At 44.0% G+C, this 25,004-nt stretch overlaps 1 protein-coding gene across 1 annotated transcript in view; it reads right to left on the bottom strand.

Moving 5' to 3' along the window:
* Positions 1-424: 424 nt before the first annotated feature.
* Positions 425-25,004, bottom strand: part of ZC3H12C (zinc finger CCCH-type containing 12C) — a 34,723-nt gene continuing 10,143 nt past the window's right edge. The window contains exons 5-8 of the mRNA XM_056858883.1: positions 6,932-7,071; positions 4,012-4,246; positions 3,194-3,300; positions 425-1,997 (exon numbers count right to left, since the gene is read on the bottom strand). Coding sequence (XP_056714861.1) covers positions 601-1,997; positions 3,194-3,300; positions 4,012-4,246; positions 6,932-7,071 — 1,879 coding nt within the window. The 3' untranslated portion in view covers positions 425-600. The remainder of the gene's footprint in view (positions 1,998-3,193; positions 3,301-4,011; positions 4,247-6,931; positions 7,072-25,004) is intronic.

The following is a 25,004-nucleotide window of genomic DNA, read 5'->3' as shown; positions in this document are numbered from 1 at the left end:
ATGGGAAAATTCTGCAGGGCTCCTATCTTAGTCAACAGGAAAACTTTGTGGGGCCCTGGGGGGCATTTTTTAAGGTAGAGGCACCAAATTTGCAGCATGGTTGCTGGTGCCTCTCCTTACAGGAACCCCTGAGTTTGGTGAAGATTGGGTCGGGGGTCCAATTTATGGGCTCCCAAATTCTTTGCCATTGTTTCCAATGGAGTATGGATGGGACACCCTCTTTGGGGGCCCATACAATTGGACTCCCTGACCCAATCTTGGGGGTTCTTGTAAGGAGAGTCACCTGCGGCTATGCTGCAAATTTGGTGGCTCTCCCACAAAAAACCGCCCCCAGAGGCCTCCAAAGATAATAGACCTGAAGAGTCTGGAAAAAAACCAGCTTTTTTTCGGCTTTGCCTTTTTGGCTCCATTAAAATTGTGCCTCTTTTTTCTGGTTTGGCATACTCGAATGCACACCCCTATATTTCACATAAATGGATTACTAGACAACCTCCTTGCTGAGAAGGAGATCACATATGCTATTGTAGCAAACCTCCCTCAGCATTACAGCTGAGACTGAACTAATAGACACCTTAAAGATGCATCATCATAATCACATCATCAATAACCTAGCTGGGATTTTTCCACTAAAATGGCTGCAGCCAGTTGCTGAGCATCCGTCATGTGAGGATTCCTTTTCATAACAATTCTGACAAGGTCCGGAGGAAAGATGTTGCACAGGTTTACATAAACTTTCTCTCGGCTGTCCTGATACCTTGGAGGATCCTGTGGCATCCCACAGTAAGGTATCCGCCAAGGCAGATCATGCTGCTCAGGTAAACTCTGGAAGGCGAACTGCTCGTAACATGGCTGGGAAGGGTTACTGGGCAAAGAGTAAGTCTGACGATAGCCATAAGCATCAATCCCATAGCCTTGCCTGTCCAAACTACCCAGTCCATCTTGTCCAGAGTAAGGCTTTCTTTGTCTTAACGGAGAATTATCATACAAACGAGAGTCAGATATGCTGTCTATTCTTGTGGACCCAAGGGATCTTCCTAGATGTACGTTCTTAGAATGCTGGGAGCTCTGAGGTGCGGGATAGTCACTAGGACAACTTGAGCGAGCAGCAAGACCAGGATGCTGAAGGTGTACGGCCATGTACGGAAGTGGAGGTTTGTGATGATGCTTTGGTTCTTCATGACTGTAACTTTGCACTCTTGTTAACGTATCATGGTAACCTTGCAGGAACGGCTGAGAGTTAAGGTGACTATGGGGGTGTACATGTTGGCACTTTAAATTCTCTTCCAGCTGAGGGTCAGGAGAGCTCACATAGGACCGATCGTTGTAGCCGATATAAGAATCACTACTGCCGCAGCTCATGCTTCCTTCGCTACTACAATCAGAAGCTACGGAACTAATTCTGTAATCTGTGTCCAAAGAGAAACGCCTTTCAGGACTTCGTGGGCCAGAGATAGCCAGGTTTGAATATGCATTTAGCATTGAATAGTAGCCTACATCCACAGGAGACTCACATTTGGGATACTGCTCATAAGGCATTGGCGTTCCATGATTTTTGGTTGCCATCATCACTGGAGGGTACTGTCCCTGTGGTCTTTGATCCTGAGGTGGGAAATGAACTCCAGATGGAAGGCCGTTGCTTAAAGGTGCAGTACTTTGGGGTTTTGCAGCAGCAGAATTCGGAATACTAACTAAAGAAGGTACAGACCTGGTTTCCAACTTGTTTTTGGTGGGAAGCTTTTCCTCCAAGTCTTGATAGACTTGAGTTCTTATACTAGGATCTGATTGCCTCTTTGGAGCAGCTCGTTTGTGATCTGAAGTGCTATCAATCTTAGTGCTACAAGGAACACTGTTGCTTTTCACCAGCCCTCCTTCACTAGCAGCTTTGGTAGCTGTGTTCCTAGACATGGCACGAAGTTCATCAGCTACCGACCTCTGAGGCTGATTCCCTCTTTCCGGATGGTAGTATTTGCACTTGTGTCCATAAGTGCATTTCTTCCCTGAGAAAGGTGGTGTTCGGAGATTTTAAGCAAGGAGAAAAAAAGAAAGGAGAAGATTTCATTTCCACAGTAATGTTAAGCTCTATCAGGGAAGGGAATTATATAAAAAAGCGAGCATCACGCAGCTTTTGAAAAACAGTACATACAAGTTCATGGCAGCACCATGAGGCCATATGTTAGTTAGCTAACTATTATTTTGATTTTAACCTGCCCTAGAAATCACTATTTGCCCCAACCACTATGTGAGGTAGGGCCACTATTGTTCCCATGTTCAAGATGAGAAACAAGCTATAAATCACACTTTGGCCATTTATACTTGGTAATTAGCAGCACATTTCAGGCTGAAGTGCCCCGAATATTTTTTTTGAGTTTTTCACGCTGAACCGTCATTCAGGAAGTGACTGCGAAGCTGGCGCATACCTGCTTCGCATTTCTTAAGAGCCCCCTTAATGTGGCCTTTTGTGTTTGCTCCGCCCCCACCTCGAAGAATCCCCTCAAGGAAGCATGCAAAATCACAGCCGTACGTTAGCTATGCAAACAGAGGTTGCTAATGGAAGGAACAAAGGAGCAGGCGAGCGGGGGGGTAGTGGAATTTCTCCTTTTGTGTCGGGACCATGAATAGGCATTTTAAAGGTCACATTTTTAAAAAGAGCTTTGAGCGAGCATCAAGCTTTGAGCCTACATAAATAGCCTTTGTGATAAGAATAAGTCAGAAAATTCCTCAGACATGCATACTTCCACCCCCCCCCCCCGCCAATCCGATGCTGTGCCGAGATTAAGGATTTGTTGGTTTAGAACTAAGCGCAATGTGTCATGACATCTGAACTGGGCTCCGGGTTACGAACCAGTGTTTTAAAACATGGTTTGTTAGCAAGAAACAACTTGCAATTTGATAAAGCAAACAATCTGAGGTTTATCAAAGATTTCCCAGTTTGGAACTTCGGCTCTGTGCACAAGGGGGGAGGAAGGAGTGCATAAGCCCAAGTACTTCAGCTTGTTATCCATTGTGACAGCAGGATTTGGCTACAGTGTCTTGCATAAGGCTACCAACAGCAACTTTGCCTGAGCAAGAGATCTAATAGTAGACATTGTGTTCACTGGGCTACTCTGCGACTGTAATTTTTACAGGACAAACTAATAAGCAACCAATCCCCATATTGAAAAAATGTAGCTAGTGTATACATAAATAAAATTACCATATGGACATGGTTGCTTCTTATGCTCTGGTACAACAGGTTTCTTCCTTAGAAAATTATCCAGACTTGGGCCATGGCGGCCAAGAGGATCATCAGGAGGCATGAACCTATATAACATATAGTAAAAGAATTAAATAATTGAAAAAGACACGCTGCTTTCCTGCATTCTCCTTCCTAATATGTGAATCGCCAGCTTGCATCACCATTTCTTGAAAGATATGAACGTTTCCCTTCCCTAATCTTCCAGACAAATTCCATACATTATCCTCCCCTAGGCTAGTAAACTAAACATATTTCGTAGCAAATATTGATTTAAACCTGGGGATGTATGAGATACCAAGTTAAAATACTATGGGGAAATGTCTATGAATATCACTGCAATTGTAGCTTAGTTTGCACACCAACCTTTGCAAACCAGGGTTCCAATCTGGATGGTGGAGGATTGCACACAGATTCCTCAACTTCACCAATCACATTAAACAAAATGTGCTATGAACACTCCTTGTGGAAACCCCAGATACATGATAACCCCATTTGTGCAATCTTCCCCCTCCATTTTCAGGTGGAAGAATAGCATTAATTGGGCCTTCATGTAGAAAGTACACCCCATATATTGCTTCAGGTTCATGGTGGAAGAAACAGGTATGACCTCCTCCACCATGTAAAAACTCGCTGAATACACAAGTGTTTAAACCCATGGCTATCACGTGCCCTTCACCTTTCAGCAGGTCTATCCACAGGCATCTCCCCATTATTTTTCAATAAGAGCCTTGCTCCCAGTTATTGTTCAGTAAGAGATGAAAATCATTGTCACTTACTTGTCATTGACAAATGAGTACATCAGCAGCCGTTCATCAATGAACTTCTTCCATTCTGGCTTTTCGTTAGCGAGATCCCTGTAGTTATCGTTAGATACAATGATACCATCTGACTCAAAGGCTAATTTCACTATGAACCTGTCGTCATAGCACACCACCCTTCTCCCCTGAACACGGCGGGATGGGGTGAACACCAGAATTTTCTCCTTTTCTAATTTACGCAAGATTTCTTGGTCTAGAAGCATTAAGAGAGAGAGAAAAGTGCAAACTGCTAATGAGACTGTTAACCCATTATCCAGTCTACCGAGCTGTTATATGGTAGCAGGTCAAGACATTTAGCAGGACAGACTATGATGACTTGGCTTAATCACTGCAGTTATGATTCCGTTCAGAAGCAGATGGCTAATGTTCAGCAATAAATTAAAAACAGATACACTGCCCCAGACTCTGCAAACATGCTTACGATAAAACCAGGTATTATTGCAATTAATTCCACTAATTCATACTAAGTAAGTGTTCTTCCTAGAATGGACAAATCAGTATGGACAAAAATTTTCTTTTCCCTATTTATTAGAATACAGTTGATCATTAAGAATATAGTTATACTTTTACATCAACAGTTGAAGGAAACAGTGTTTTGCAAGGCTTCCCTCCTCTCACCAGACACAACCTTTCCAGGCAGCTGTAGCCAAGAACATACTACAGAGGTCCATCCAGAACACTGAGTTTGAAAGAGTAAGACGAAGGCTAGTACCAGATACGTTGTTTAAATCTTAGTTCTTTGTATGATCTGCATGTTCTTTCCTTGCCATTTGGATGCCTTAACAATATTTCTTCATAAATGTGGAATTTGGAAAATAAAATCCCACTAGAATATTAACTTCTTGCAAAATTAATCATTTCCAGTCTTAATTTTGATCACTGAAATAAGATGATCGAGGAGGAGGAGAAGAAAAAGATGTTCAAACTTTGGTAGTCACACTCAGCATGACACAGAGAGATCTAGGAATGGATCTCCCTGATTTGGATCAGGGCCACAGCACAGGGGAAGGGTTTTCTAACCCCCCCTTCCCAGTGACTTCAAACACTTTCCACCTAACTTCTATTTGTTCTGCTGGAGAAAATGTACAGGCACCCATATAAGAAAATGGAACAGGGGGGAGGGAGGTCAAAATCTCCCTTCTGCTTCGCAGCCTCCACCCAAATTGAGGCCTCTCATGACTGCTGTTGCTTATTCTTAATAAGACACCCAGGCACAGATCTTCCAACATCACATTTAGTTTGACCCTGACTTAGACAAAGCTTCTTGTACAGGGCCTTCAATATTTATGAGGCAACTTCTGAGAAATCTGCAATCATGTATAAATGTATTGACATTTCCCCCCTCAAATAATCAGTAATTCTTATTATAAATATTCATCAACACATATCTGTTCTGTGACTGTAAACTATTTTGGCATAATGTTCATTGCTGAAGGCACAGCAAGTACAGAATGAGTAGCTAAATGGCCATCTGCTTCACCTAGTGTCCATATTACAACTACATTCTATTGCAAAACCTTTGAGCAGTATCTTGGCTTATGTACACCCAGCATATTTTACTAATGGCAGTATACACGCTGATGTTATTTTTTTTAGATTCATGGTGATATAACACAAGAACATTTACTTAGATTGTCAGAAGACCTACTGGGAATATGGAAATGCAGGTAGTTTCTCCTCTTTAATATGACCATAACATGTTCTGATGTCTTCAAGACCTCACTTCAGATCATTCATCAGCAATGCAACTTACTTTCTATTCCAGTTTTCGCACTTTTGTTGCAAATGAACCAACTCTCAAAGTGGCCAAACGTTTTTCCCAGTGCATTACACGAATACCACATGTGCTTATTGAAGACAGCCACCTATGTTGGATGTGAACCAACGGCTGCTAGTCAGAAGTGGAACTAGCTAATATAGCAGTCTACAATGGGATTCCAACCTTTATAAATACTTCAGATGATGTCTTTGCCTCTCACAAATATACTGATGCTATCAGAGGCTTATGGAAACTGGAAAATATTATATCTGATTATGGAAGAACATTCTAAAAATACTTTAATTTTTTTGCAAGGTCAATATATTCCAATTAAACTGATTTCTTAAAATATGCCCTTTTCTATAATACACAAATAAATTCATATTTATCTTATTTTCTGTTAATCAGCAGGCTTTGTAGCCTCACTGCGGAAAAGAATCCTTTGCAATTTTGTTAACAAGACATGACTAAGTTTGAATATTTAATCAGAAACTGTGTGTGTATATATAAAGGTTACAAAGTAAGAACTGCTGTGTTTGATCAGACTGAAAAACCATTTAGTCTAGATTTTGAGTAGCCAGCCAGACACCTGAGGAAAGCTAACAGACCAATTAACAGAGGAAAAGATCTACCTTCCATAGATTTACCTGGTGTTGAGAAGAATAATATCCATGAAGATCAACTCCTACCCTTCGCTTTGGCAAAAAGCTTTGACCCTTAGTACGTGGTAGCCTAGCAGAAGCTACTCTGGAACAAACAATGTGGAGAGAACACCCTGAACACTGGCTGGGATCCAAAGGGCTTGCTGTGGAAGGTGCTTCAGCAAACCCAAGGGATTTCTCCCACCTCCCAATACCCACCAGTTTCCCCCTCTAAATGTAGCCAGTTGTTCCACATCCCATGCAGCTCCGGAGGTGCCCTGACCTTGAAAAATGTCTTTGTGGGGACAAAGGGAGGCACAAGGGGCTGCAGTGGGAAGAATGTGTCAAGATAGCATCATTGCCTCCAATCTGTGTACATTCTGGCTAATAAGACATTTGTATAGCCAGTCGGTACAAGAATTTCTAGGCACATCACACATTCTTGCAATGGAGTAGTTGAAGGCGGAACGGAGTATACCTGTAATAAGAGCATCTGGTCGTGACTGTTCTTTTCTCCATGCTGGCACAAACACCGTGACACCTTTGTGGCCTCTTTCCAAAAACCAGTCCACTGCCAGTTTTATCCCCCGACAAGAGAATACTTCTTTGTTTCCGTGGCTGAAACAGACATACCGAAAACACTTATCTGCTGAATTAGAACCATCATTTTCTCACATGAGCATGAATGAATTATACCAGCTATGCTAGGAGTTATACCAGCTACGCTAGGAGTAATATTACACTAGGTAACTCCAAAGAATCATCGAAAGCTATATATCAAAATAAGTGTGTAGCAACCTAAAGTGTCTAAGTTATCTTGTATGGTACATCCGCTGAACAAACCAGCAACTGGCTTTTTCATTTAAAGAAATCTCTGGAAAAATGTTTTTTTCCTTCTACAGGTTTTTGCATTTTGTAACAGTAAGTGGCTGAAGTATGTTTCTCGATTTATCAATCATCAGCGTAACTTTATATATACAAATGCTCAGGCTTTGACTCATTGATAACAACAGGAAGAAAGCTGAAATTCGGTAGACAGCTAATCCAAGACAGCCTGACTACTATAAATATTTGAAAATGGGACATGTTGACCACTCTCATTTGAAACTTCAGATGTGAAACCTACTTCATAATAGCAGCTAGCATTGCGACAGAAAAAAAACCAAGCATCATATATGACTTGATGCAGTAATGTGGGATATGGTGATGAAATGCAAGCTACATTTAGTATTATTTGATTTTATTTTATTTACATCCTGCCTTTCTCCCCAATGGGGACCCAAAGCAGCTTACCCTTTTCTCCTCCCATCTGTTTTATTCTCACAACAACTCTGTGAGGTAGGTTAGACTGAGAAGGTGTGACTGGCTCAAGGTCACTCAGCAAGCTTCCAGGGCAGGGTGGGGATTCGAACTTGGATTTCCCAGGCCCTAGTCTGACACTTTAACCCCTACACCACACTGGCTTTCAATTTAAGTTTAGTATAAACTTATATTGGCTGTTTTGCACTATTGGCATACATTTGCAATACTCAAATATCCCAGCAAAGGAATTCTTTTATTGAACAAAGTTGAAGGCGGAATTATTTAGTCCTTGGTATGTAGTTCCCAGTGAAACCAAGTACGTTTTTGCAAGATGTTTGAAAATTAAATGAAGATCTGTTGTCCTTTAACAGCACAAAGCCCACACGCGCTCTTTCCAGGCTGTATGTTGGTTGTGTGTCTATTTTATTTTCCAAGGGGTCAAGATGTGAGAAAATCTTTTCAATCGTAAAAATGTAACCCAAAATTTTTATAGTATTTACTTAGCCTTGAGAATCACACTATGGTTGCCCAGGTAATATTGCCTTTTACCAACTAGTTTTGCCAAAAAGACAGATGTGGCAGTATTGCAGAATAACAATAATGATGCAGGAAGGCCCTGATAAAACCTCCAAAAGGGCTTTTTCCAAGCAGGGGAGAATAAGCATGTTCAAGCAAGGGTTGTACATAGCAACATTTATCTTTGAAAAGTTTAAGCAACAAATAATGCAACAGAATACCTACACATACTTCTGACAGATGACTCATATGTTCCAAAGCCATTCCTTTGATATCCATGTAGTTATTACAATTTCAAAGTATTTTTAATAGAACTTAAAAAACGGCATGCTTACCAGGACATCTGTCCTTGAAAAGTAAATGTAAGGGACGTCCCTGTGTACAATCATGAAGCAGAGAACAAGAATGGGCAAATGTGACTGTACAGGGAGGTAACAATATATTTAGGAACTGCTAAGCATGGAACCTTGAGCAGTCTCTGTGTATACCATCAGTGTAGGTGTACCACAGTGGGAAAGCAGACTGCCAACCACAGAGAGGAACCTGGATCTGTGAAAGAGGGTGGGAAAAGCTAAAAAAAATTCCCATTCTTAAACAATTCTTGAGAACAGCCCAGTCATACTGATGAGAGTGGACTGTAACTTCCTGCTTATGACAAGTTTTCTTCCATTGGGTGAAAAATATGTGGATGGTTTAAGACACCCTTCTCAACCTGTGCAGTGCCTATCAATAAGTAGAAAGGTCTTCCAACAGGCTTGCTTGGTACCAAGATGAAAGGTGGGATAGAAATGTCTTGATAAATTAAATAAATAAGATGGTCCTGCTATTGGAAGATGGTGTAGCACAGCGGCTAAGAGAATGGGCCGTGATCTAGGAAACTGCCAGTTAAAATTTAACCTCCTACCACAAGCTCATAGTGGGGCCTTAGCCTAGCCAGTCTCTCCCACACTTGCCCCCTACCTAGGAATAACAACAGCTTACACAGGGGTGTCGAACTCAAATGTTATGAGGGCCAGATAGGACATAAAGTCACTTGGTTGGGCCAGGCCTGCCTTGCCAGCCCAGATTGAGAGGGGGGGGGGGGTTGGCTGCCTTGGCTGGCTCGCGGGCCGGATAAGAGCTCTCAAGGGGCCAGATCCGGTCCTCGGACCTTATGTTTGACATCCCTAGTTTACACAATATTGTAAGATTACAAAAGGATGGCTGAACTGAACTGCAAAATCACTACACAAATGTTCAATATTACAAGTAGGGGACCTGTGAGGACTCACCAGGTGGGGGGGGGGGGAATCTCATCCCCTTTCTGGTCCTTCTCCCCATGCTATCTCCTCCACTTTCTTCCTTTCCTCCTCCTCACAGTTCCTACAGCATTTCTCTTTCCCTTGCTTCCTTCCTTCCCTCTTGCCTACCATTCTCAGTTTTCTCCCCATCTGCCACTTTACCTCCAGCCCTTCATCCCCCTCTTGCAACTTGTTCCTGCTTCTTTCCCTACTGCCAGCCCCCTTTCTGACACTTTTGCTTCATGTAGCTCTTCGCCCTTTCCCTCCATTCTCCTTGTCTTTCCTGCCTGTCCACTCCACCTTTCTTTCTAGCTCACCTCCAATAACTAAGTGAAGCTGTAGCACCCATTTTGAATTAGCTAGGCAATCAGTTGACTAGGCAGCCCAAAATGGCTGTTGAGAGGAAATCTCACAAATTTTTGGTGTTTGTTTTCAACACCCCCCCATTTCCATATTACTCTGCAAATCCATGGGCTCCCCCAAACTTGCAGAAACATCTCCCCCATCTGTCCCTGGCCCAACTGTGTGGAGTTTTTGATCCATACTGTTGGGCCGAGTTCAGAATTAGATACAAATTACCCTCCTTTTACTGTTTATTAGCCTTTTCATATACTGCTGCCATTATAGCTTCATTCTGTTTGTAACCAAGTATGTACTTGTCTGTGCTTTGAAAAGACACGCAGGCACACAAATGGAGGCAGCTGCCCACCCTTTTCACCAAAGCAAAGACAGAAAAGTAGAAGGCAATATGTTTTGCTAGCTTGGACAAAAAAGCACATGTTGCTTCTTGTCCTCTTGATCAATCTGCGGTTCCACCAGTAGGCGAAGGGGCATTCGATCATGGTGCTTGCCTTTCTGGAATCTGAAGCTTGTTAGACAGAAAAGGGAAGAGAGGAACAACGAAGGAATGTTTGTTTGAAGCATGATGTCCCCTTCTAGCCCAGCTGCTTGCATGAGAGAGTGTAATGAGGGGGGCTGATCATAGCAGCCCCACCCACATGAACTACCTGCACTAGAGCTAGGGGATCAGGCACTGCCAAATTTTTGACAAGGTCTGCTGGTAAAACACCATACACACTGGGAGAAAACACTGTCCAAAAGAGACGGTGAAAAGTATTGGTGCTAATTGTGAAATAGAGTGCATCAGCAAAAATAAGGTCAGGGGAACAGGAGACAGGCCTACTTAGCACCGTTATGCGTGGGTGGACGGCAGAAGAAGAAGAAACTTTTTTAAAAATAGTTAAATAGGTTAAATAGATTAGGATAAATAGATTATGCGTGCAAGCAGCTAATAGCAAGGCTGCCTCGCAGAAAGAAGGAAAGGGATTTGGGGAGCTGATTAAAAAGGGAATGTATCGAACAAGGAACCATTTGCTTCTGTGGAGATCTTTGGATGGCAATGTTAGTTCATGGTACATGTGTGTTAAGTGTAAAGGAGAAGAAAGCACACACATGACAAAGGAAGGCAGAAAACCCTTGCAATGCAGCATTTTGCAGCTGGTAGCAATCGGGGAAACAAATTGGGAAAATCTTAAGCAGCTAACTGGATAGCATGGGAAAGGCAATTAATTGAAAAAGTTACTAATGTTGTATTGTTTTAAAACTATTGAAACCTGTTCATTATTAGATGACAATACTATTTAAGTTAGTGGGGTCTGAAAAGATGGAGAAAGCCTGGGGAAAAGGGTGGGATATCAATCCATAAACAAACAAACAAACAAATAAAAAGTAATACGGGATACAATAACCCATATGCGGTGCCATCTGTATGTAATACCCACACTAACCTGATTTTATTTCTTCTTTCAAGTTTAACAACACGCCAGTTTGAGAGATCAAGTGCCTATTTTTGACATAGTTTAGTGTTGTTTTTAAATCCTGGGGCTACTTTATTCAATTTTAGACCGACATCTTCTGTCTAGTTCTGGGTTCCCTTTGGTGCCATTTGATGGGCCAAGGTGATGAACTCTTGTTCTCAGACGTGAATCCTCAGGGATGCAAAGGCAGTAGATAGGCCCAAAGTCCTATAGGCATGGCAAGCACCATTTAAAAAAAGGAATGAAGCTATATACAATCCTTTGTCCACATCAAAATGGAAAATTAAATCAAAGCATTTCAAAAGCAATTGTGCTGTAAATTGAGAATAATATACCGTATTTTTCGCTCCGTAGCACGCACCTGACCATAACATGCCCCCCCCCCAGCTGGCCGTCGGGGCGGGGAAAGCCGGCTCACGCTGGACGGCTCTGTCGCCCCGCCCGGCTGGGCGCACTGGAACAGGGCGCACAGAGCCGGCTCGCGTCGTTCCAGCGCGCCCAGCCGGCTCTGTGCGCACATTCGCTCCATAACACGCACAGACATTTCCCCTCACTTTTGAGGAGGAAAAAAGTGTGTGTTATGGAGCGAAAAATACTATACCTTTGGAAACGGAAACTCTCCCCTACCCCCAGAAATGTCTGAGTTCATGCCATTTAAAATCAACTCAGAAAAGGGAACATAGCAAGTCTACTATTAATACTTCTAGTGATGAATTCTAAATCTTTTTAGGATTTGTTTTACGATTTGGGCAAAAGGAAGGTAACACTATTTCCTGATCCCTATGGAATTTAGAATTAATCTTTGGGCAAAAGGATGGGTCTGGTCTCAGAACCACCTTATCCTTATGAAAGGTGCACAAGCCCGGTCTGATGGAAAGGGCGCCCAATTCCGAAACCCTGCGAGCGGAAGGTACCGCCGTCAAAAACAGGGTTTTCATCCTCAGCAATTTGATTTCAGTCTGGTGTAATGGCTCAAATGGAGATTTAGTTAGGGCGGTCAGCATGGTGTGTAAACTCCACGTAGGGAACCTATGGGAGACTGGAGGAGAAGCTAGTGTAGCGCCCTTTAGGAAGGCCTGTATGTGAGGATGTTTGGTAACAGGATGACCAGAGACTCTGGGAACTATAGTGGCTATGGCCGCTAGCTGTCTTCGAAGGGTAGAAGGTTTTAAACCCTGTCTGCGACCTTCCTGGAGGAAGGAAAAGATGTCGATGACTCGAGGTTTCAGAGGGCAGATATGTTTACAACGACTCCATCTGACAAACGCCTTCTAGGAGGTGTTGTATATGCGAATGGTGGAAGGTCTTCTGGCCGCCAATATGGTTTCAGTAATTTTGGCCGGGTAGCCCATGTCTATGAACCTGTCCCTTTCAATGCTCAGGCGGTCAGCTTGTACCAACCTGGGCTGGGATGTAGGATTGGGCCCTGATGGAGGAGGTTGTGTCTGGCCGGGAGTCTCCAGGGATCTTGACAGGAAAGCTCTACTAGTGTTGAGAACCACGGGCGACATGGCCAGAATGCCGCTACCAAGATGACCGAGGCCTTCAGGAGTCGAATCCGTCGCAGCACTCGTGGTATTAGTGGTAGCGGAGGGAATGCGTAAAGCAGGTTGTCGGGCCAAGGAGCTACCAAGGCGTCTATCTGTTCCGCTCCACGCTGTTGGTACCGCTTCGGTGAGATCTACTGAACAGAGATAGTCTCCCGGTCTCAGTGCTTCTGAAATCAGCTTCAGCGTCTCCATTCTGAACCGTTTGTATTGTACAGATTTGTTTAGGAACTTTAGATCGAGGATGGCTCGCCAACTCCCATCTCTTTTTGGAACAGTAAAGAAAACTGAGTAAATTCCCGACTAGCGTTCCTGGAGAGGGACTTGTTCCACGGCCCGGATGTCCAGTAGATGTTATACCGCTGACAGGGTTCTCAGCTGTTTCTCTTTGTTCCTGAAGCGTGGAGAAGGGACCATGCGATCTGGAGGAATTCTGGTAAATTCTATTAGGTAACCTAGTGAGATAATTTGGAGTACCCAGGGATCTGGTTGGGAGGCCACCCACTGGTTTAGAAATAGGTTGAGCCTGCCCCCCACAGGCTGACTGTTTTTGTTGTCGGGGGGACAAGTCCACCCGATTGGATTGGAAATTTGTGAAGTGAGGGGACTTTGAAAATCGTCCTCCTCGGCAAAAGGACCCACGATTAGAGGTCCACTGGTTTCTTTTATTGTCCGGTCAGTACCGGGACAAGGAGCGGTAGGAACGAAAGGGAGTCTGGTTAGAGAAGCCCTTAGTATCCCGTTTCATCACCTTGGGTAAAGCTTTCTTTTTATCCTTGGTTTCCACCAATATGGATTCCAAGGTATCCCCGAAAAGTTTATTACCCTGATAGGGATAACCCATGAGAACTATCTTAGATCTGTGCTCCATCTGCCAAGGCCGGATTCACATCACTCTTCTAGCAGAGACGGTTGTGGCCCTGGCCCTGGCAGAAAAGGACATTGTGTCCAGGGTGGAGTCCGCTAAGAAGAACACAGCCTTAAGTATTCTGGAGACACCTTCTAAAGCGTTCCTATTGTCCTCTGGAATAAGTTGGGCCAGCTTCCTGGTCCACACGATGGCCGCTCTAAAAACCAGAGCTGACAAGATGGACATGCTGATGGCCATGGCAGAGGCTTCTTGTGACCTTTTGCAAGCCAAGTCCACTTTCCGGTCAATTGTGTCCTTTATCATGACCTAGCCTTCTTCGGTAGCTAAGTCTGCTGAATGTAAGTTGGTGGCCGGTGATTCCACCCCAGGTGCGCTAAGCAGGGTGGTGGTGTCATGTGGCAAATTATACAACTTTTTGGAGGTCTGAGGGAAGCTCTTTCATGCGAGGAGCTTTGCCCATTCAGCCTTAATCAGACCTGTAAAGTAATCCGGCACAGGAATAGTTCTAGAGGGCAAGACATGCATACGGAAGAATTCCCTCGAGCCCCTCAGCTTTTCTGAAGAGCCAGCGGTAGAACCCTCTGAAAGATCAAGGGCTGCTAGAGTCTTAGTTAGTAGGGATGGAAAATCATCTATATTAAAAATTCTATTTTGTTTATTTTCTACAACAATATCCTCCCCTTTGGAGGAAAACTTGCCCTCTTCTCTTCCCCCCCCCCATCGGCGGTGGAGAAGGGGGAGGTATCAGGCTCTTGTAACCATGGATTGTTTGGCTGGGCTTTCTTGGCTGCCTTGTTAAGGAATTTAGAGCCCTCTGGCCCCAGGTTCCTGGTTTCCGAACCTCGCCTGTCCCCTTTAAGAGCGAGCCCTGATATGAGGGAGTCGGGGATGCCGCCTGAATGGCTCTTAAACCTTCTGAAAAGGTGTCTTGCACCAAGTCAGAGAGCTCCGCCTTCAGAAATTCCATTCCCCCCCTCCCTGCCAAGGAAGGAGGAAAGAATATGTTACCCCCGGAAAGCTGGTGGCTGACTCCCGAGGAAATGGAGTGGCCCCTGAAGGAGTTGGAGCGGTCACTGCCGCTGTTTGCTCCGGGCCGAAAACAACCTCCTGGGTGCCTGTTGGGAACGGAGCGGACTCGGCCGCTGTGTGTCTCTGGATGCCTGGCAAGAACGAAGCGGCTGCGCTGTGTGTCCCTGGGCACCGACTGTCGCTGCCACCTCTGCGTGCTGCCCTGGCTCGCGCAGCCGCACGGTGGGTTTTAATGCCTTTGTGGTTCTGCTAGAGCAGGCGGCGGCAAGAAGGTGCTTCACCGCCTTGCCGTGCGCCGACCTGGCTCTCTTTCTCTTGCCGGAGGAACCGCTCCCTTTCTTAGATTTGCTCTTTAAGCAGGCTGCCTTGCTGCAGGAAGGGAGGTTTTGCTCTGAGGCAGCCGCTAACAGGGAGGGATCCAGATTGGCCAGGACGATGTATTGGTCGGGCCGATCCTCCGCCATTTTTTCTTGGCGGGAAAAAATCCTCTCAGGAGAGAAGATAGAAAAAGAAGACAGAGGACTAGAAAAACCGGACAAATAGAGTAGGTTGAGATAGAAACGATAAATTTAGGTTAGATCTCACAGAAAATGTGAGAAATTCAGTAGAAGAAAACCTTTCCTAATATCTCGATTTAGAGAGCTGTGAAAAACCGCTCTCCCGATTGCCAAGCAGGAAAGAACTGAGCAGCAGGGGGCGTTCCCTCAGGAGACAGGAAGTGAAAGTCTTTTGGATTCCTACCTCCTGAAGTAAGCGACGCACAGCAACACCCACTCGTCAGATGCCCTTCTCTCTCAGAGCGAGAAAGACCAGGAAAGGAGAAAACCTGTATCTAAATTGTTTGGGGGAAAAATAGAATTACAGCTCAAGAAGTTCTGCTCTGAAATTTAAATCGCAATTTAACGTGATTCAGCGATAGAGCACACAATTCGCATGTGGAAGGTTCTACATTTAATCTCTGGCACCTCCAGTTAAAGATTCTGGGTTAACTGGTGAGGGAAAAACTCTTTCCTCTAGAGAGAGATCCTGCAGAACCACTGTCAATTGACAATACTGAGCAAGATGGTACAATGGCCCAAACTGGTATAAGTTGATTGACTATGATCATAGGTTCTGATTACATAATTTCTTCTGTTTATTGGCCATAAGGTGCTCCTCTGGGAGGAACTAAAACAAACAGCGTAAGCCAACAGTCAGATTAATGCAAGTTCCAAGACACACACACACACACACACACCACACTGGCTTTTTCATCCGTTTGAAGCAGATTTGTTATTTTTGGAAGAATTATCAGATAGTCATATATTGGATAGTGGAAAGCAAATCCATTATCTGCACCCTGGAGAAGCCTAATCATTACTCCATCTGTCTTGGTAAAGAGTCATAATTAATTTTAAATGGATTTTATTCAGATGTGGAGCTTTCTGGCTTTCCAATTTATTCCACAACTTTTTTGTGTGTATTTTACTTTTTTTTTCTTTTAAGATGATAGTGCGTCGTAATTCTGATTTAAAATACTTAATATTAACATCGGTTAAATTTATTTAATGATTAACAAGACTTATAGAACCATAACAATTCTTCTGGAAAGTATGGAGCCAAAGAAACCTGGAAAGGAGAATACAGCACCTGACAGAAAGACCTTTTTTTCGAGGGGGGTAAAGGCCACAATTTGACTGTTTTCCCCATTAATGTTGATTGCACTATTCCACTGGCTTTGAGAACTGTCGGGTTCCTTTACTGAGATCACACTTAACTGAAAAAAGTGTACTGTTGTTTGAAGTCATGCCTGCTAGTTAAGTAAAAATGCTACTTTCAAATTTAACTTTAAAATAGGCTTGCTTTGGGACATATTATCACTAATTTAGGCTATGTTTGTCCCCATGATTTGTGGCTGTGATATGTGGCAAAGGGCAAATTTATAGATAATACCCCTTAGTGGTCTTCTGACTGCATGGAATCAGACATACTGTATAGTGAGCTAAGAAAAATGTCACATGGATCCCAGAGTCCATACTTATGCCATCACTAGCTTCTTGGAAATGGGAACACATCATGGTGTGTAACTGGATGTACTTCTAAAGACAAGCTCAGCATGGTTCAGCTGATTCAGTATTCAGTTGGGATATGTAAAACCAGGGATGGTGAACGCCTGATCCCATTAAAGGTGGTGGGGTGGGGGAAGGGTTTGCAATTAACCCCAGTAGGATTTCAAGCTAATACCTTCATCCCTAAACGATCGTTATATGATCCCTATAGGATCTGCATTACTAAGTTCAAGTCAATGTGAACTAGAAGAGCTATGGGTCGAAAACCAGATATTATCAAGGAATAATCACAAAGACTATTCCTGTAGCCAAAAGAAATAAAAAGCCTCGATGGATGACTGAGGAAACTCTTAAAATTGCTAATGATAGGCAAGAAGCAAAAGTAAAAGGGGATAGAAATAGAACTAGAAGTTTAAATGCAGCATTTCAGTGATTTGCACGGAGAGACAAAACGAGAACTATCAGAATAACCAGTGTAAAGAAACAGAAGACAACAACAAAAAAGGGAGAATAAGAGACCCGCAAGGTCCACGAAATCACAGGGAAATTCAACATGGAAATACATTAATTGAACAGAACAGTGTAAACAAAAGATGGAATCAACTGAAGAACTACACAGAGGCGATGAAAGGATTCCTTCTAAGAATAAACTTTTGAAAAAGAAACTGCAGTTTTAGAAAGTGAAGTGAAAGCTGCACTGAAAGAAACTGGGAGAAACAAATCACCAGGAGTAGACTGGAGATCAGTCGAGCCATTCAAGCCACAGACACAGTCTATTAAAACCGTAACTAGAATACGCTAACAAATATTGGGGGGGGGGAACCAATGCCCCCCAGACTGGAAACACTCAATCTGCATTCCAATTCTGAAAAAAGGAGATGACAAAGATTGCATCAACTACTGGACTATCACATTAATTTCTCATGCAAGTAAATTGATGTTCAAGATCTTAAACAAAGTATGTTACTATATATGAAACGAGAAATACCAGATGTTCAAGCTGGATCCAGAAAAGGAAGCGGCAACAGAGATCATACTGCAAATTTACATTGGTTACTGGAACATACAAGATAATTATATGGAAGCCACTTGACAGAACTTCACTCACACACACAGACACACACACAGACACAATCATTACACAGATTACTACAAAAATTGGGTGATCAGTGCCAAGCATCAAATATATAGTTAAATAAAACTGCCTTATATGAAGATAAACATATTATTTCGTTTAAGGTATTTGAGCAGGTTAAATAAAATGAGAAACAGAGCAGATTAAAATACTAACTTTTTACTAGTTTAACTGGTTGATGGGAAATTAAAAAAAAAAACACTTTAAGCTTCATGCAGTTCTCCAGATCAAAAAGAGGAATGGTGCCCCTACCCACCAGGTCTTGATAAACAGCTTATGCATACGCAGGTTCCAGGTTTTGATGGGCCATCAGCAGAGAGTGCTCAGGGACTCCCTCCTATGCCCACCACCAGGAGCCCACTCACACCTCCCCTCCTGATCCCACCCACATACCCCCGCACCAGCCTGTGCATCCTTCCCCTGCCTTCTCATGACCCTTCCATAGCCACCTGCATGGCCTTTCTTCAAAAATACTGGAAGGAGTGTGCTGCTGGGAGTGCCGCTGCTGGGACCATCACTATCTGCACACTCTTCCCTGGCAGTGCTGGGCAGCCCAGGTAGCCAGGAGTACAGGAGGGTGAGCGCTTGCGAGCAAGCAGACGAGAGAAAGTTGTGCAGGCAGGTGGCAGAGTCGATGTGCGGACGGAGACCGGTGGCAGTGGGCCCTGTCAGAACCCCTGGATGTGCTGATGCTGGCCCTGTGCATATGGACAAATACATGAGCTGCAGCACACATTTGAAATGACCACCATGCACAGTTCAAAGCAGGCTTTAAAGGCCCCAAAGCCCTGCTCCAGAGGAACTTAGAAAAGGTAAAGGTCATGCAAGCACCAGGTCATTCCTGACCCATGGGGTGACGTCACATCCCAACATTTACTAGGCAGACTATGTTTACGGGGTGGTTTGCCATTGCCTTCCCTGCCCCAGCAAGCTGGGTAATCATTTTACCGACCTCGAAAGGATGGAAGGCTGAGTCAACCTTGAGCCAGCTACTTTACTTTCATATAAATGGCTCTTTCCACATGTAGATGGAGCATTCTTCAGCACCAAAGCTCTCACAGCTGGTGACCCAAGCTGCTGCTGCTGAGTTTCCAAAGCTGCTTATCTTGTTGGCTGCAGCTGTCAAACATGTTGAGAAAGCCCTGGCCTGTATCAGGTTCCCTTCCATATGCGTAAACAGCTCCTGCGGGTTTGCAGCCCCAACTTCATTGCATTTATACACTGCACTACAGTAAGTACTGCTAAATATAACTATGTTTTATGCTAACTATTGAAAAATGTACATTAACAAACCTTTAACAAAGGTATCAATTATTGTGGTTCAGTGGTTTCACACTCAAAAGGTCGTAGGTTCAATCCATGTTAAAGGAAAGGCCATTTTCTGTCCAGATGGACGAATGGCCTGATCTAATATAAGGCCGCTCCATACGTTAACGAGACACATTTTATGAGTGATGAACTGGGCTCTCATCCACAAAAGATCATACCATGTTAAATGTGTTAGTTCTTTAGATTACATTTTTGGTCTCAAGAGGCAGCATTGGAGAGAAAAGGAAGACACTCCTTACGAGGGAACGCTTTGCAAAATGGCATATTGGCTGCATATATCTCCAAAAGTGCCCTCTAGTTCAGTTTGGCATGTTTCAAAAATCTAATCCTTATGGCCTACTGGAAAATGAATATTGTCTTTACATGTCAAAGTATACTATTTTAATATTTTATCATTTCTTGGAGGAAAAAACTATTGAAACCTGTTCATTATTAGATGACAATACTATTTAAGTTAGTGGGATCTGAAAAGATGGAGAAAGCCTGGGAAAAGGGGCAGGATATCAATCAATCAATCAATAAATGTAATACAGGATACAATAACCTATATTCGGCGCAACCTGTATGTAATACCCGCACTAACCTGATTTTATTTCTTCTTTGAAGTTTAACAACACGCCAGTTTGACAACACGCAGTCACCCAAAAGGCACAACTGTTTAGTCTGCCAAAGTTGTCTTATCGGGAGAGGGGAGAGCAATTTTGAAAGATAGTGCCATTCATCTTGAATTTTTAAATAACCATTTAATTAGCCCATGAAAACTGTGATGCATTGTAAAGGATCTCTTAGCGGGAGCTATCTTGCAAGTTACATCCACTTTCTTCTAGTTGGGTCCTGTTTCCAACCCAACAAACATCAGAGCAGGCTTATAAATAGCCAGTTGCCTACTCATCTACAGAGAGCTAGAATTTCCTTTCACTCATCAGGCAGAGAAACTTTGGTAAATCATGGTGAAAAAAATGAAGACAGTACTTTTAAAAATTCTGTCAGTTTGCTTCAAATGACTAACACAGGTACACAATTGCACTAGTAAACCCTTCTGTGGGCTAGTAACTTTTGAGGGCTTATTGGCAAGGTTGCATTAAAGCATCATTGGAAATATAAATTATTGCTTTCAAAGCTTGAAAGCCCTATGAAAACAAGTGAACTTTTTTCGTGTAATATGCAATTAAGAGAATAATCCTTCAACCAGTCTATAAACTGCTTAGGCTAGCAACTAAGTCCAATGCTGGCACAACTCAGAGACAAGCTGGCAAAGCACCTGACCCACGCCATGCCAGTATAAACCCAGCAGAAGCCAGTACGGACCAGAAATATGCAACACTTGGGGTATGTAGTTTAGTCAGCGTTCTAAACACACACAGCCCCAAATCTCACCCCTGGTGGTGGTGCAAAATTGCTCCAACAAAAACTCTTGGCATAAGAATAAACATTTTCACTAACTCAATGAGAGTCCCCCTACCTGCCTCCACAGGCGTAGTACATCTTAGGACACTGACAGTGCAATCCTAATCCCAGCGTGGTGTAGAAGTTAACAGTGGTAGTTTGGAGCAGTGGACTCTGATCTGGAGGACAGGGTTTGATTCCCCACTCCTCCACATGAGCGGTGGACACTAACCTGGTCAATCGGGTTGGCTTCCTCACTCCTACACATAAAGCCTGCTGGGTGACCTTGGCTTAGTCACAGCTGTCTTACCTCTGCCCCACCTACCTTACAGGGTGTCTGTTGTGGGAAAGGGAAGGGAAGGTGATTGTAAATCGGTTTGATTCTTCCTTAGGTGGAAGTGAAAGTCAGCATATAAAAACCAACTCTTCTTCTTAAACAGTTACACTCTTTTACTTCAATTGAAGTAAATGGACTTACCGTGCATTCCTGAGCTGCGCTGGCAGCCAGGACAAAAGGCCTCTGGAGGCCGGTAAAGGGCCGCGCTGGCACAAGGGCCCACAGCGCCAGCGTCCGGGCAGCGTACGCCAGCGTTTGTGGCCCCAACACTGGCGTGAAGGCCCAGACGCCGTCCGCTGCTGTGGCAGCGCCGGACCAGGACGCCAACGGAGCCTTCCGCCAGTGCCTGGACACCGGCAAAGGCAGCGTTCCGGGAGGCGGCCTGAGGGCAGAGCCACCGTTAGGCAGCCTCCTAAGCCGTAACAGCTTGGGAATGCCCCCTTTTTTTGTTGAGATACGCCACCTTCAGGTTGTATGGATTTTTGGTGCTGGGCGGAGGTTTCGGAGGGGCTGAAACCTCCTTAGGAGGCAGCACAGCTGCATTGCCTCCTAAACCCAGCGCAGGCATACCCCTCAGGAATGCACGGTTAGAATGGTGTACCTTTGCTTAGGATTGCACTGTGATGGTACACGGCAGGAAGCTAATCGCTCCGGCCCTCACATTATGCACACAACACTGAGGTGACTTTCATGACTACAACTTTCTACAAAGGGAACTTTGTACAAAAAGAGAGCACTGAGCACAACCAGCCAAGCTTAGGGACAAATACGGTTACGGCAACATATTGCTAACAGTGTTCAGAATCCTACTAGGTACTCCCCTCAGCACACAAGAACCTCCACTCCTCTAACTGAAAATGCAAAGAAAATAAATTCTAGACAGGTAAGCAAGGGAGGAAGGATCTTGTGCCTCAAACTTTGACTGTTTCAAATGTCTCCCACAATGTAACTTAATGCCTTCTGGCTCAACAGTGCTTCCTCCCTCACAGTTGCTAGCTCTCTCTCTCTCTCTCTCACAGGTCCAGTGTAAGTATGCAGCTGGCAGAACATCAGCATGATGTCATACTGGTGTAGTCCCACATGGCAAGTAGGGGTAACAAGGGACACCACGTTTCAGGACCTCAGAACAGCAATACTCTGAGAAAGAGCTCAGAACTCGGAGCAGATATATTTGAGGACAACTGCTGCCCCCTCTAACTATTGCGAATGCTGGTCTAACACTCATGACCACTTTTGCCTTGCAAGATCAGACACCCCCCCCCACAACAAGTACAACAGAAATTACAGATGCAGTCCCAACACAGCTCCCTACAAGAGATGGATAAGTATCGGACCAAGAACTACATTTATCTGGCCCACCAGGTGACTCCTACTGTGTAGGAACTCCCTAGACTAGAGGAAGACTAAGAGGTACAAGAAACCAAAAGAGTACCTAGGTGGTGCCAGTCCCTCAAATTTAAGCAGAGTACTGGACCCCACATGCTGCCTTTTGCTGCTATCAGAAATATCATTCATTACTATTCTTGTGTTTCTTTCTGCTCAGCAGAGAAGAAGAGTTGGTCCTGGGCATTATCAGCAGATTTCATTTGTTCCCATTATTTGCCTTGTTATTGATTATTTGTTATAAACCACATCAAGTCTCTGTAAGAAAAGGGATGTCATGGGATGTCATGAAACTAGGGAAGTCAGCTTTTAGTTGTCTGCTGTAATTTCTAATCTTCTCAGGACTTCATTTTGAAGTGTATTTGTCTTCCTTGAAGAAAGCAGAGATGAAAAACGAGAAGAGTTGGTTTTTATATGCCGACTTTCTCTACAACTTAAGGGAGACTCAAACTGGCTTACAATCACCTCCCCTTCCTCTCCCCACAGCAGACACCTTGTGAGGTAGATGGGGCTGAGAGTTCTGAGAGAACTGTAACTAGCCCAAGGTCACCCAGCTGGCTTCATGTGGAGGGGTATGGAATCCAACTCGATTCACCAGATTAGAGTCTGTTTGCTCATGTGGAGCAGTGGGGAATCAAACCTGGTTCTCCAGATTACAGTCTACCGCTCTTAACCACCACACCACACTGACTACTGTGTACTGTGTTTCCGATGTTCCATTCTGTTCCATTCTATGAGTGAGTGGGAGCAGTTGATGTTAAGGAGGCATGCACAGATTGGCTGCTTCCACACACGGCTGTCACAAGGGCACTGATGTGCTGGGTGTGAATGATTCCTGGATGTGAATGTTGTTGCTATGGTCTCAATGCAGTTGCTATGCTCTTAGTTCCTTGATGTTTGTTTCTGCCATTTCTTTTCTCTACTGAGAGTGCACACAGTTGCCAAACAGCAACGCTGGCACCATGCTAATATCAGTGATGCAGCGGCATCTGGAGATTAGGACGGAGGGATAAGTAACCTTCTACCTGTAAACTAAGGCCTGATGTTCAAGTTATTCTGGTGCTATGAGAGCAGCACTGTTCCATCTTGCACTGCCAACAGTAAGGTGAGAAGAGGCAAACTGTGTGGAAGAGAGTCCATAGTATGGCTCCACCCCATGCCAGTACAGTTAGGTAAGAGCCCCGTGTTGCAGAGTGGTAAGCTGCAGTACTGCAGTCCAAGCTCTGCTCATGACCTGAGTTCAATCCCGACGGAAGTCGGTTTTGGGTAGCTGGCTCAAGGTTGACACAGCCTTCCATCCTTCCGAGGTCAGTAAAATGAGTATCTAGCTTGCTGGGGGTAAAATGTAGATGACTGGGGAAGGCAGTGGCAAACCACCCCATAAACATAGTCTGCCTAGTATACGTTGGGATGTGATGTCACCCCATGGGACAGGAATGACCCAGTGCTTGCACAGGGGACTACTTTTACTTTTACCTTTATACAGTTAGTGAAGCTTCGCTTCTTTGTTAGAAAGTTATATAAAAGGTTTGAAAATAACAATACAGCCTCCTAAATTGTCCATAAAATATGAATATCTCCTTTTCGGATCCAAGACAAACACATTGCACAATGCAAACCAAATGATGAAACTTTGTACAAAGTATGAATGAGGGTAATGAAATCACAAGGTGTTTCATATATAAGATTAGCCAAAGTAATAATAGCGGATATTCTGTAACACTAAAGGTACCTCAGAGTAAATAAAATATCAGAAGTGATGCACAAATCAAACTTTGTCAGTTGAAACAAACGTGCTCCCACCCCAAGAATGGCTGAAAGAAATTCACCATAACAGTACTCGATTGTAAAATGCTGGCCAAGATGTTCTGTATTAGATCGACAGGGACAATACTGATTTTGTATCTCACAAAACTGCCACTGAGTTCCAATCCGTTTCGAATCTGAAAAGAACTCCAGTCCTTCTACCTCAGAGTAATCTTGTCCTAGACTCCAGACTGCGTGGAAAGTTTTAAACACAAAGTTTAAACACAAAGCACAGTCTGAACTTCCCAAATGTCCAGGCAAAACCATGGTTTTAGAGCAACTTTCCCCCAATATTTTCAAGTTCTGTGGTACAGCTACCTCCAGAAGTGGGAAACTAGCTTTAACTATGATTTTTCAGTTCGGATTTCATGCCAAATCATGTTTAGTACAAACCATGACTTACAAATCAACATCCAAGTTGCCTCCATCCTTAAGGCCTATACAACAATAGCATCAGAAAAATGTTAGGAGTCTGGGAGTGAGGTTGGATCCTACCCTTAGGACCACCCCTACTTAGTGGGGTGGTCAAGAGCACATTTCAGACTCCTAGTTGGATTCTGGCCGATCTGACACCCTGATCCATACCACGCTAACTTTAAGGGTGTATATGGATGGCCCAGGCTAGCCTGATCTCGTCAGATCTCAGAAGCTAAGCAGGGTCAGCCCTGGTTAGTACGGTATTTGGATGGGAGACCACCAAGGAATACCAGGGTTGCTGTGCAGAGGAAGGCACTGGCAAACCACCTCTGTTAGTCTCTTGCCATG

Source organism: Euleptes europaea, chromosome 12, assembly GCF_029931775.1.
Source record: "Euleptes europaea isolate rEulEur1 chromosome 12, rEulEur1.hap1, whole genome shotgun sequence".
Taxonomy (NCBI): domain Eukaryota; kingdom Metazoa; phylum Chordata; class Lepidosauria; order Squamata; family Sphaerodactylidae; genus Euleptes; species Euleptes europaea.
The sequence above is the reverse complement of the archived record's forward strand: the minus strand, read 5'-3'. Positions and strand labels throughout refer to the sequence as shown.